At 39.9% G+C, this 14,967-nt stretch overlaps 1 protein-coding gene across 1 annotated transcript in view; it reads right to left on the bottom strand.

Moving 5' to 3' along the window:
• The window catches only part of lrrc7 (leucine rich repeat containing 7), a 256,311-nt gene that overhangs the window by 81,913 nt on the left and 159,431 nt on the right, over nt 1-14,967 (bottom strand). Inside the window, 1 exon segment of the mRNA XM_048602082.1 lies at nt 10,127-10,226. Coding sequence (XP_048458039.1) covers nt 10,127-10,226 — 100 coding nt within the window.

Genomic DNA, 14,967 nt, shown 5'->3' with positions numbered 1-14,967 from the left:
AATGCTGGATTTCCAGCAACTTAAAAAAGGAGCATGAAATGCTTGAATGGAAAAGATTTCCATATTTTCATGAAAAGCTGTGATGTTATTAAAGTCATTACAGAACAATGCTATTTATATGAAATGACCATTATGACATCCTTAAAACATTTTGCAATGAACAAAGGATTTAAAGTAGTGTCCAACAGATTAGATTATTAACACGGTGTAGATAGGTGTCAGGTTTTATGTTGAGTTATGGATCCCATTTCTATAAGCTATGTAGTAAGGAGGGTATAGTGGTGTTAAACTGATATTCCACACTTTAGAAGTTTACATTCTCATTATAGCCATTTGATGGTCTTCATAAAAACTCTACTGATTTATCAATATTCTAACTTTTATGACTTAAATGTAACTCCAGTCCCAAAATATCTGATCTGATCTCAGGAGTGGGCAATAAATACTAACTTGTCTCAAAACCAAATAAAAAAGGCCTTCATTAAGTATCTGGTGGAAAGTGTGCTCCTAGTTGCCCTCTCAGTGGTATTGCTGGCGCAGGGGGTTGCTTTGTGCCTCCATTCTCAGCCATAGGTCAGAGTGGAAGAAGAAAAGAAATTGCGATGGATACTCAATTCAAGAGTTGTGAAATACTCTTATAACCAAAACTTATCCACACCTAAAAGATGAAGAGAGAGGGGTCATTTCACTGGGTTGAATGGAAGAATCAGGCACTTTATACTCTGGATAATAGAAGGGACCAGTGTTTTTGCCAATATGGGGCTGACAGGCACTCAAGATGCACTGGAGTGATTCTAATTCTGAAGCCTTAACGTTGAATCTGGTAGGATTAATTCTAGAGTGCACTAGCAGAAGCAATCTTGAGAATGATTGCTGGGGTCACAAACTGTGAATTGTGATCTTTCTGCTCCTTGGTCTGCAACCATAAACCTTGATCAGGTCGTTACCGTGTTGTATTTTTTGCATCATCTTGTGAAGGAACAAAGTGCATGCTTATTTTGCTAAAGACACTCTTTTCTTTCAAATAAAATCTCTCCCTAAATATTCCTTTTTCTGCTGAATTGTTAAGTCAGGTTAGGATTACATTCTACAGTGGTCACCAGGTGTCGGCAATCAACCAGCTATTATTCTCCATGTCATAGCCTAAAATTGTCAGCATCCATTTTAACAAGGAAATATATTAGCTAGGTTCAATTCTGCCATCACCTGGCATCTATCCATCTGTAATTTTCATCAGAAGGTTTCATCAGAAGGCCAGTAGAAAGTATTTAGAAACAGGAAAATCTAAAATTTCTTTTCGGTAACAAATTTAAGAATTTGAAGTCAAAGGACTCCAAGGTGTAACATGGGTTTTGATGAAAACCTGTTTTAGAAACAGGAAACAGATAATATGCAAGATTATCAGATTGTATGGAAAGGTGGTTGGAAGATATATGAATTGAAATCATGTGGAATTCAGGCTTTGACCCCTGTTATTTCTAATTTACTTGCTTAATTGAAATGAAATGTGAGCTTCTTAAGTTTCTAACTATCTAAAATCAGACCAGTAAAAACACACACCTAGAAAATCCATGCTATTTTTGAAATATGTACAATCAGGACAGACGAATTTTAGACATTATGAGGTTAAAGCTCGTTACATCATTTTCTGTTTCAAACAACATGCCCCCTCAAAGTTTTCTTGTGCTTTATGTTCCACTGTGATTCACTAGAATAGTCCGAATTATCTGATCTACAAATACTTATGATGAGAACTAGTGATGCTGATGCCCTGAAGTTCTGATATTTTACACAAAGGGAGTATTATGGTTAACTAACCTGGAGGTCACTGTGTCTTCAAGAGAAGGAGGAGGAATCAGCACAACAATACTAAATTATCTTCTCTCCTGACCACCAACCTGCACTGAAAGGGCATGATCACCAACAGCTCACTACAGTATCTCTGAAGGGTAATTGGGAGTGAGCAATAAATGCTGGTCTAATAAATTACGTCTACATCCTGTGAATGATTAAAAAGAATAAAGCCTAAAGCAGACTTTAGTTCAGACCTCAAGTTGGCATGGACTGACGAGCAGACCAGTTGCTTTATTTCAATGGTGAAAGGTCAGGATTAATGGAAGTCCTCCATGTATACAGATGCCTAAAATACAGCTTTCAGGTACAAAAAGTAATCGTATGGCTAATGGAATGTTAACTTTCATAACCAGAGGGCTAGACTATAAAGGAAAAGGATATCTAAGCCTAGATCACAATCTGGAATATTGTGAATAGTTTGGTGCATGGCTATACTGAAAGGTTTTATTGGCTTGGAAGGTGTATTACACGGATTCACCAGAATATTACAAGGGTTTAAGGATTAGATTGAGGAGTGATTACCTAAATTAGGTTTAAATTCTCTGGAATGCAGAATGTTAAAGATAAGGAAGCTGGAAATAATTAAAAACATAGATAGAGAACATTTCCACTGATTGGAATTCTAGAACAGGGGACATAACCCAAAAAGTAGTGCCGAATTATCCAATAATCATCCAATGATTATAGAAATATGGAACCATCTCCTGCAAATCAAGAAGTTACTGCTTCAATTAATAATTTTGTATCTGAGATGGATTTTTATTTGCAAGACATGATCATGAAAGGCCATGCGGCTGAAATTAAGATACAGAACAAACACATCACATCACTGAATAATGAAACAGATTCAAGGGGCCTAACAGGCTATTCGCATTTGTGTTCCTATTTTCACTGGCTTTGTCTCTGTTTTGGGTTCAAATCAGACTTCTTTCTACTTTCTCACAGTGTTAGCATTTTTCTTCATGCCTAAAGGTTTTTGTTGAGTTCAAGCAAAGGTTAAATGTATTGAACTGAGACATTAATGTTACATTCAGTGGCACTAATGAATCCATTTAATTAGGAATCTGTAGCATCTTCCATGTTGTATTAAATTTTGCTTTGGTTGAAATGAGAAGGTTAAACCAGGAGGTTCTCTTACCACTAAGTGAGCACATGATTTTAACAGTGTTTCATCCTTGTTGATACAGAATTTTTAGTTTCCATTTTGTTTATTTAATTTTCATGCATTGCCAAAATTGAGAACAATTTGTGAAAACTCTAATAAATGTCATCTTCTTATGGATTGTACCTCAAGATGTAAAACAGATGCAAAGGAAAAGTGAAAATCTAGCCCTACAGTGTGTCTTCTTCATATGAGAATTAATTTTTTTTGTTGGGAATTTAAAAACTGAGGAAGGAAGGGGACTAAAGAAAATCACTTCCTTATTAGAGGACTGCTGCGACAACAGATAAGGTCATCCTAATTTCAAACCGTAGATTCAACTCTCGTTTGACTTCAAACCCCTTCCAGGTGAGAAGTTTTGAGATTCTATCTTCAGGAAGACAATGTGCTGAATTTTTCAGAGGTGTTGAGGGTCTTGCCTGCTGGGATGAGAGCTGATGAGAGACCCACAATGCCTCTTCTAGGAAATCTGCTGACATTAGTGTGTCTTTCCTAGGATTAAGTGTCCAGAGGTGGAAATTGCACCAATTTAGAGCTTTTGGGCCAACAGAAGCTGGCAGCTCTTTTGAACTGCTGTGCCACTGGGAAGGCCATGGCTGCTGCCAGAATGACACCTGAGGTCCAGGTTCGTGCAGACACAGGTCAACGATAGCTCATAGCAGGAGAGGGTTTGTAGGACAGAGGTGTAGGGGGTCGGATCTCAAAAGACCCCTACCCCCTTGTTCTGATGCTGTCTCCCTTGATCAGGCACTTAATGCCTTTGAATGAGGGAATCACATGACCCCCACTGCAGAAGACCACAAGCAGGCTGTACAGTTTGTCCTGTATTGCACATTGCATATTGACAGACTTCCTGCCACTAGATTAGTATCAGTAGCAAAAGGCCCTTAAAGATCTCAAATGGCTGGGGTGGGGTTGTGTGTGGGTTTGTGTGTGTGGGGGGGGGGGGGGTTGGGGGGGGTTGGTGGGGGGGGGGGGGGGGGGGGGTTGGGGGTGTTTGCTGGGAGGGGCAGGGGGTGGTGGGAGTGATAGAAAGTCTGACTATGGGTGACTTCCTGCCCCTGCTTTAACATTGGCAGAGGTGGGATTGTGGCAGGGTTTAGGTATACTATCTACACTTCTAATTAGATGCCCTTTTTAACTTCAGATATTCCAGAAGGGAGGGCATATTTGATAGAACAAAAAGTTTACCTAAGTATTGCATGAATCATTATTGAGAGTAGGGCACTTCTATGAAGAATTACTCACAAATTAAAACTGTTTCTATTGGTGATAAAACAAGGAATGCTCTCAGTTTTTAAAGTACTAATTGCATAGATTCTCTGGATATAATCAGGGTACTTAATTAAAACTGATCACAAAATTAGATTATGTAAAAGTATATGTGGCAAGCTTCAGACAAAAACAAAAATTAGAGATTGGCAGGAACAGACTTTCTCCAAAGAAAACCTTAATATTTGAAACCTAATCCAAATAAACATGATTTTTGCTATTGTCAGAGACATTAGCCAAGGGATTATCAGCTTGAACCCTTAATGTTGCAGTCGGTATGTGCACTGTGCAGTGTGGAATTGACAACAAAGTTCTCTCACCTGATCTAAATGTGCTGATTTTAACATGGGGTAGCAATTGAGTTTCTATATTGGACCCTGATAACCCTTAATTAAGGAGAAGGACACATGATAATATATTTCTTCTGGAAGTTGAGTGAGGCCAATGTCAGACTTATTCTTGACGATCAACCCATAAACATCCCATCAATAATTACAATCTAAACTAGGATATTAAGAACAGCCATATCCTTGTCCTGTCAACCAAATGACACTATGTTTCCATTACATTAAATTAGTGCTTTCAGAAGACTGTAGAAAATGAGCTGCGAGGTAGCTGGCTGAATATCTGGCTAGAAGTAGTAGTGAAGGCTGTAGAATAAGTACAGACGCAAATGAGGAAATGTTTTACGGAATAACAAAAATCCAATCTTCTTGGATTATGGAAATTTAGGAGGTGAAATTGCATATCAGTAAGCATGTTAATCAGGCAAAATTGTATTTGCTGACCATTACAGAACATAACTAATATTTAGTTTTATTGAAATCAATGGAGGGGCCTGCTGCCTCGGTGGGCAATCCCAAAAGGGTGTGTCTTGTGTAATCTCTGAGACAACATAAAATCCAGGTGGATGCAGGGATAATTGTTTTTAACTAGTTCATTAAGTTCCAGTCACAGGTCTAGCCTCCCAGCCTGCTTGCTATCCTGTCTGCTCCATCCATCACGTTTAGATTGTAACATACTTAGTACTGTTGAATGAATCAAGGTTCTTATTTTCAATTAATTTAAGGGTTGGATAAGGTTTCGTCTTCACATTTTAACCCTATTCAGGAGATTAAATTAGGAGAATCCATAATAGCAATAACTTTATATGTTCTGTTGAGAGGAGTGGATTTGCGATAAGTCCACAGCTCTGGTAGCTGATGTAAGTGTATTTATAGATGGTCCCCGAGCAGGTTGTGGTATCTAGCACTGTTTATTGAACTATATACATATATGTAGAACAGGGAGACTTCCTGTGTCATTGATCCTATTGATAGTTGCTGCATTCATAACACACCACCCCAACACCAGATTCATCCTGTCCCTGAATGTTTACCTTTCCCCAGCAATAAAATATTTCAATTTTTCCCATCATGAATATGTTTACAGTTTTATGTCATTATTCAAATACATCCCACTACCTTCCTCACCAAGTCTCTTGTGGCCAAGCTTCAATGCCGTCCTGTTCCTGGACCCTTGGAAGGATGGGCAGAATTGGTATTGAGTGGATGCTCCCTTCTTAAGAGCAAGATGAACAGTGGTTGTACCCTTTCTTTGGTAAATGCCAAATAGTGGAATGCAGTAGGCTGCTCTTGTTGGTGGATAAATCATTTGCCATATTCCCCTAATTGTTGTTTGGATAAATCTGGCTGGGTTCCTCTCCAAGAGGCTCGCATATAGCATGGCCATTGTGTCAGATATCTGGTAAGAGGTGGTGCCATTCTCCAGCAGCTTTAGTGGTGTGTCACATGATTAGAGGTGGCAGATATTTTATCTTGCAGCATGCTAGACCATGGATAAGTATTGAGAAATAATTCTGTACTATATGTATTAGTTTTAGCTTTAAATAAACTCTTCAATGTCAATGTTTCTTTCACTCTCTAGTCTGTCTACTAGTGAAATGGCAGTTCTTCTGCTCTTCATGAATTTTGTGCCTCAACTCTCTATGGAGTAGCTAGTGCATGCACATCTCAGGGTCAATTCGTTGGTTAACCAATTTGATGTTTTTCCCCCAATGGGGGTTGTAGATATCCTCCTCCCTTTTAGTCTTTTAGCTGCTACAAGGGTCCAGCAGAAATTCTCGTCTCTTTTTGCAAGCTTTTGGTTTGGTGCTGGTGCAATTTTCCAGCCGTCCAATGTCCTTCAGGTGTCATTTCAGGCGTTCTGCTGATACATGATGCTCTAGGCTGTATTTCACATTTAGGAAGTCTTCAATCATACTTGTCCTGTTGTGTGATGGCGGGGCCCTTTGGCTCTTTGCTCTTGGCTCAGAAACAACCATTTTCCCAATTCATTTCTTAGGCTCTTGCATATCCAAGACTTCCTTATTTCAGGAATTACCTGGAATGGATTTAGATGCTGCACCAGTAGAACGCTCATTGATTATGACTGCATGGATAATTTCATAATGCAAGGGGATATTCTCGGGTTCTATGGAAGGTCTTGTTGCTGCATCAATTTGTGGCATTGGTCACGATGGTCACGTCCATGATCTTTTTAAAGAGGTACAGAGATTCTTCCTTAGGCTGGTTGTCATTGTTGATAATGCTTCAGTGGTCACCTTTCTCTTCTGTCTACTCAAATAGTGCAAATTCCAAAGTTGCTTGCTCTGGCTGTTTGCTGTACTTAATGATAGCCCAGTTTGTATTTTTGTCTACTTACTCTCTGAAAGGTGTCATATGATCTAGAACTCTGAGTGGCTGCAGGTGTGGGATGTCATCAATAGTAGCTGTCCCAAAGTAACAAGATTTTCTCCACTATTGAGCAAAGAAGCTGTAAGGCTTCACATAGTTCCTTGCTCAATAAAGAGTCAAAAAGATTTGGAAGGATGTAGCCAGTCTGTGAAATTTCTTGTCCACCGTGCCAGAGTCTCTCAGTCATGTGGCCTCTGTTGTCACGGAGGAGTTCTAGGCCATGGAGGCAATATGTGGAGGAAATTCTGTCTCAGTCCCTGCACAGCATCGAGAGTACAGAAAGGGCTGGTCCTATATTGATTAAATCTTACCTTGCAATCATTGATGAAGACCTCTGCACTCCAGAAAATCTGATACCTGGGCGACTTCAGCATACTGAATATAAGAACATGCTGACTTGTTCTCTGTCTAACTTGTATAAGGAGCCTGAGGTAACTCAGAAGTGCTGAAATCTTCAAAGCCATTGTGCAGTCTAGTCTGAGCCCACCATCATGAGGTAACTTTACAGGGCTTTGTATTGGGTGTTGGGCTAAGTTTACTTTCACCTGGTTGCACTTACTTTTGTCAGTCTCACAGTCTGGGGCTGCATGCTGCCGTTCTTGCTTGCTGCTGATCTCAACATATATTGTGGTCTGTTGGTTGCCATTGTTACCGGACCTGTTTGATGGCTCTGCGTTTGCCCTTCTCCAACCACCCCTGCCCCCCTGCCCCAATTTAGCATTTTTATCTAAGGCTGTCTGTTGTGGCCTGTTTTCCTCTGCTGCTGTCTTTTGCTTTCAATCTTTTGTGCTTGCAGGTGTCATTCATGTTGCTCCAAGAAATGTTATTTTGATTTTACTTGTGCACCATGTTGGCAACTGTTTATTGAACAGGAAAAAATCCTTCCATGACTGTGTTGCAGCAATTCCTTTCACTATGTCATAACCTGATGTCACCTCCTATGATGTCATCAGTTATTGCCTTATGCTAAATTAATCAACCCAAATATTAGAGGGAAAATCTATCTCCACACATTTAACAAGTATTTTACTCTCTTTTTAACAACTAGACTCAGTCTCAAAACTCAACCAAATCATACAAAATTCAATACAGGGTATGTATTTTAGAGTATGAAGATCAGTAGACCTAAGATCCAAAATATAGACTGTCAGTTTGAGCCTACAGAGTGGACCAAAGCAATGGTGTAAAAATTATGGGTATAGACTTGGATAAAGTGAGAACCTGGGGTCAGTGGTGGCAGAAATTGGAAGTGTGGAAATTAAGCAATGGATTTGCTCTGATTGGAACAATTGAAAGAAGCATAGTGAGTGTTTTTTTGAGACTGAAAGCAAGAATCCACAGGGTGGGTTAGAGACTAGCATTTATTATATGTTGTAAAAGACAGTTAGGACATGACATGGTTAGCCGACATCATGAGATAAGCTTCACTCATCAGAATATGAATAGGAGCTAATGAGGGTTTTTCAGTACCACTTCTAATTGCTAAGTTGCATGTAGGTAAACAGTACTAAGTACTTACTCTTAAATCTAGCCTGAGGTCTCAGAAGAGACTATTATGTAACTCATATGTAATGTAATTAGCTATTAAGGACAATGTAATAAGCATATTCTATTCAACAAGAGCAAGCCTCACTTCTGCTGAAGATTACATGTGGGCATCCTTCCACATTCAGTGTCAGTGACTTAGACAAATACTAAAAAAAAAATTAGTGACAGCAAATTTACCCAAGGCAACTCAGATGGTTCCGGTGGATACATTCCACAACATATACCAATACAGTTCAGAAACTTGGACAAAATCAAGAAGACAGGAATAATAACTAATTACTAATAGGATGTGGATGGTCAGATGAAGGTATGGAGTCATGAGAAAGAACAATATCTAGAAACAGTACATCAAGAAGGTCAGGGAGGAATATAGGAGCGTCAAACAAAATGGTGGCAAAGTCATTGAAATGGTATGGACAGAGAGAAAATGTGTTTTGGCAAGTGATGGAGATGACATTGCTAAGAAGAAGGAAAACAGAAAGGCCTAAAACCATATGGGAAAGATGCTGTGGTGACAGACTCAAACACATTAGCACTGGAAAACGATTGGATAACTGACAGAAGATGGGAAAGGGTTATCAAGCAGCTCACAGAATTCCCAAATGAAAGAGGAGAAGTTGAAAGAGGCAGTAGCAAGGAATATTGATGTTGATTACAACACCTCATCATATTCCTTGACATGTATTGCTGACCAAAACACAACCAGCTAATTGGGCAGGCAGTCTAAGAAAAGTGAGGGGAATTTTTCATTAATTTTCTCCTGAGTGTAATGCAATTACATGATTCTCCACTGAGCAGTCCACTGAGCGTTTTGTCCAAACTCAATCAGCACATCCGGAGGTGAACAATTGCTGCAACATCAATATCTAATTTGGATAGGAATAAAATGTTTAGCACCGTCATCAGTTGGACTGTCTCCAAATATACTTTTATGTTATCCACTGATTGCCTTCTAACTCATTCTACACTTTAACTTCAGGAACACAAGCATCTCTGTTGTACCACACCTTAATTACCATTCTCCAATTTTAAACCTGAAAAGTGAGTGCTCACGTGTCATTCACAGTGGGTCCTATATTGCAGCTTCAGTGTGGCTTCGTCTAACATGGGTCACCGCATAGGAGGGATTCTGTGTAAATGTTCCACTTCTCCGTCAAGGAGTATTAGGCCCAATTGTGACAATTCCAATGTTGCCCTTGTTGATAGTATCTAATTTAGCACACACCATGCATCAACCTAGAATAATCAGTTCAATTCTAGCACAGTCAGTTCTAGATAATCAAAACTAGTACAGTTCAGTTCCACTTCATCTCAACTGATCTATCAAAGAGAACTGTGATTTAGTTTATAGTTGTATAATGATAAAATAAAAAGAAAATGTCAAAAGACTAGCCCAGTTAATGCTATGTTATTACATATAATAACATATCAACTTGCTGGGTACTGCTTGCCCTTTGTCAGCTTACGCATACAAACATGAAGCACAAACAAGTAAAGATGATGTCACATTAAAAATAGCTCTGATCTCAGTCCCCTTAGTGAGGAGGAGTCTCACCTTCATCGTTGCGTGGCTGCTGTGGAAACATATAGTTTGTCAACACTCTCTGTTTTGTTTCTGGATGAGACTCAGTTTGCAGAGGGATTAGAGCCTTGGACTAAACCAGAAGCATAAGAACAGAGAGGAGATTATATACTGAATGCATTATTTGAATTATCACTTTATCACAAGACAAGGACAAAGCTAACATCAGTAGTCTTTTCATACTAACCGACGATGATGTAGTCACTGTCTCATTTAAATTAAGGAACCACTTGAATAAAGCTCTTAATAATGATTCAAGGGCATCATATCAGAATGAAGATCAGTGACAATGAAAAACAGGTCAGGCAGCAATTCTGGACATGAAAACAGGTCAATGATGTTTCATCAGAATGTTTCTGTTTCTCTCTGCACAGATGCTTCCTGACCTGCTATTTCCAGCATTTTGTTTTGCTTTTATTTTAGATCTGCAATTATTTGTTTTTGTTTTAGTACTTAAAAGGTGAAAACAACCACTTTATAGGATCTAATAGATAAGAGTGAAAATACCTTTGAACTCAATCAATATTTTGACTAAAATGAAATTCTTTTGTTCCGTTTCAGCCTTTGAGGCCATCTACATCCTATGTTCCTGAATTGACAGCTTGGGTTGAAAAACTTCTCATCATGATATGCTGATGCAACCTGCTTGAGCTGGATGCCCTGAGAGCAATCTGAAATTAGGTCTTGTGTTTAACTTAAAAACGTGGATGAGCTGCCAATATTTCCATAGATAGTTCACATTTCTGCAGCACTGAATTTCAAATGCACAGGAAGGGGGTAGGAGGCAACCAGTCAGGATGATTGGAAAAAGACTTCAAGTCAATTTTGGATCTGATGTTAAAGACATCCTCAGAACATGCACTGTTGGTTCCCAAAATTGGGCCCAGTTCATAACAATCTACTCGTATCTACAATGTACAACTAATTATAATGAAGAGCTTTTTTAAACTTTAGATTTCTTCAAACGTTAAAGTGTCTTTGTCTTTACTTACAGGTAAAGGAAGTTTGCAGGACCTTATAAAATATAAAAACACATAAACAAATGGGAAGCTCCAGGAGATGAGGAGGCCTCACTGAAATTCCTATTTGGGAAATCTTAAGTCACTCTTACTGATTATTGACTGATTGGCATTAGATGGACTGAAGAATAGGATTGTAGAGAGTGATTGTCTAATTAGCACACCCTGCAACTATTGTACCTGATTATAAATTGTGGCACGGTGGCTCAGCAGTTAGCACTGCTGCCTCACAGCGCCAAGAATCCCGGGTTTGATTCCACCCTCAGGCGACTGTCTGTGTGGATTTTGCACATTCTCCCCTGTCTGCGTGGGTTTCCTCCGGATTCTCCAGTTTCCTCCCACAGTCCAAAGATGTGCAGGTTAGGTAGATTGGCCATGTTAAATTGCCCGTAGTGTTCAGGGATGTGTAGCTTAGGTGGGGTGGGTCTGGGTGGGATGCTTTGTGGTTTGGTGTGGACTTGTTGGGCCGAAGGGCCTGTTTCCACACTGTAGGGATTCTATATAAAAAATAAATGACCAGCTCTGTATAAACCCTGTAATATCCATTGACAGGATTGAACCAAATGTAAGTGCATGGTTAAGTTGCATCAAACTCAAACTAGTGAGTTCTACTTCATTTTAAAGATATATGCGGTTGCAAGCTGAGAAGTGATGCAAAGGGAAACCATTAAAATTAAGTTTGAATCTGCATAATCATGCATATACGCAAGATAAATTAATATTAATTTTAAGCAGCAAAATCATGCTGTAATTTGTTTGCAGGGCCAATGTTCAAATACGAATCTTGTACGATCACAGTCAAGCCAATTATAGGGTGAAATTTGTCTTCAGGAGAGGTTCAGATTGCTCAGTAGAGGAATATTCAGCCAACAGAATTTAAAATTTGACAGCCTGTACAATTGACAGCATTTCCAGGTAGGCAATGTTATTATCAGGAGACGATTAGTCCAGAGACTCAGGTAATGTTTGGGGGACCTGGATCCAAATCCCGCCATCCAGAGGGTGGAATTTGAATCCAATAAATATCTGGATTTAAGAGTCTAATGATGACCATGAAACCATTGCCTATTGTCAGGAAAAAACCATCTGGTTGACTAATGTCCTTTAGGGAAGGATATCAGCTGCCCTTACCTGGCCTGGCCTACATTTGACTCCAGACCCACAGTGATGTGGTTGATTCTTAACTGCCCTCTGGGCAATTAAGGATGGGCAAAAGAAGCTGGTCTAGCCAGCAATGCCCACGTCCCATGAATGAATAAAAAAAAATTCCTCTATCAAAGCTGATTTTCACTGTCAGAGTCATTCATTTTGGCTTTAGTAAGGCTTCCCCCTTAATTTCCTTCTGAAGAAGCTGGTTCATTTGTGACATTGAACTACAGAAGTTATCATTCTTCTGGCATCTCACAAATGTGTTAACCTTCTTGTGGAGGATGGGATAGAGGGGTTGCCAGACTATTTGACTGCGTGAGACATCTCAAGAAAATTTTGCTGTCATGAACTAGTGTTCACATTCTTTACAGTAGAGGAAAATTTGAAACAGGCCTTTTAAAATATCAAACCTAGTAAGAAACTCCTAACAGTCTCTTTGAGATGTGGGGTGATGGTTGGCGGTAAGAGGGTGTGGTTGGTTCTTGGAGGAAACCAAGAACCCTACTTCCTGGCAATGCCTGGGAGTCCTGGTGCATGCTCAGAGTGCCAACATACTAAGCTATGCATGCCTTGTGCCTTCTGTTTATCATAACCTGAGGGCCCCATCAGCTGCCAAGATGGCACCTGTGGGCTTGCAAAGTGTACCAAGGGAAACCAAGGACTGGGATCAATGTAAGAACCAGACCATAGGATCCAGGATGGCCATAATAGGTTAGCCACATGACTGGATAATGATTAAGGAAGTTGGCAGGAGGGGAAAGGTGATTTATGCCAAAAGTGAGCTGCTGTAGTACGTTCCAGCTAGTTAGAACACTGAAGTCTTGGAGTCCAGTAGGTGTGGGGTTAAAATTCAGGAAAAGCCCTGAGAGCTGTAAGGGCATGAAAAAGCTTGTGAATCATTAATGAGTCAGAGGAACTAAGCGTGGGGTTGAAAGAAACCCAAAAGAAATGTTCTCTTTAAGCTGTGTAACCACCAGGAAGCTCCATGTATGGTGATCGGTGTGCCAATTAATGGCTTCTCTTTCTTGAAGCAGCTGCCATGGAGATCCATGCAACAGCAAAAAAAAATTACAAGGAACATCGAACATGTGCCATATTTGATTAGTGCATCTGAGAAATATTGCAACTCAGAGAAACCCTGGGACAGCACTAGATTAGCGTCTGTGAGTGACACTGGAGTGCAGTCTCAATAATCCTGAGAAGCACAGTTTCAAAAAAGGGAAAGTGAATTGCCAGTGCATCAGCAGTTGTTGAGGCAGTCTGTGATGGATAGGCTTTTGAAGGATGTCCAAAGCTAGGATTGTTGAAAGTGAAGAATTGGAATTTATTATAGAGGAAACAAAGTTTCAATCACATCTGGTGATCCACAGTGACACTGTGTCTGGGGAAAGGGGTGGGGGTGGTGGGTTGAAAAATCCAGGAGATCCGACCTAACTACATTTCGTATTTAGACGTTAGAGGGTCAGGAGTGTGTGTGCGTTTGTGTGTGTGCGCGTCCATGCATAACTTTGTATAATAAAGTTTCTTTTTGGTTGTTCAGAACAGTGGGACCTTGTGGCCTTACCCTTAGTAAGTGCCTGGCAACATAAATAAAATAATACAACAAACCTCTTCAAACAATTTGTTAACCATGACAGTTTCATGCATTAAACTAAAATTTCCTGTTACGTTGATCTCTTTATACCCTAATTGCCCAACTATCCATTGGTTAGCAGTCAGAAGTACAGTCTGGCTGATTTTTCCCTTATGAAGATACAAAAGTGTCAGGAGGAAGAGGGAAAAACAAGGCCAGTAAGAAGTGTAAGACATACTACAGCCTAAGAATACTAACACAATAACCGCATTTGAATAACTATGTTCCTGCTTAAAAATATTTAAATAGAAATCTGAGAAAAATGCTTGATTTGCAAAGAACAACATTTTTCTACATGAATGTTCACTTGTGTGCTGTGTGTGCAGAGCCAGGACAGTCCTCAAGGATGCAAACCTGACCTGGGAGAAACTGCCATTGATGGTTAGATTTACATTCCCGGGGTGGAAGGGTGTGAGGGTGAGCTGGGTGAAATAGAAATGAGGCTCACCAGCCCCAGAAGCAGTTGAGTCATAGCTTGTCATGTGTGGAAACAAATAATAGGCCCACCTCAGTGCTTTGGTATTTTGAGGAAAGGAGTAAAACAAAAACAGCCTTTCAGCCCTCATCCATTCACACATTCCTTATGATCCACCTATGTGGCATCATGACCCCCAACGCACAACTGAGTCTGAAACCTTCATACCCTCCATGTCAATCCATGCCCCTCTATCCATCCCCATAACCTTTTATAGCTTCTCTGCTGACTTGGTGTCAACTGATGTCCACATCCTTTTTTCTTCCTCCAAGGCTACTCATCCAATATCTACATGGCAGACCTCAGAACTATAAAGCAATTAAATAAAGTATTTAAGTGTTCATTGATGAATTCTCTATTTGAAAAAAAACTCTGATAAAAGCTTAGAGATAGTAGGAACAGCAGATGCTGGAAAATCTGAGATAACAAGGTGTAGAGCTGGATGAACACAGCAGGCCAAGCAGCATCAGAGGAGCAGGAAGGCTGACGTTTCGGGCCTAGACCCTTCATCAGAAAATCAGATTTTCTGATGAAGGGT

This window comes from Rhincodon typus, chromosome 10 (genome assembly GCF_021869965.1).
Source record: "Rhincodon typus isolate 14 chromosome 10, sRhiTyp1.1, whole genome shotgun sequence".
NCBI classification, from domain to species: domain Eukaryota; kingdom Metazoa; phylum Chordata; class Chondrichthyes; order Orectolobiformes; family Rhincodontidae; genus Rhincodon; species Rhincodon typus.
This window is presented reverse-complemented; position numbering and strand designations above follow the sequence as displayed.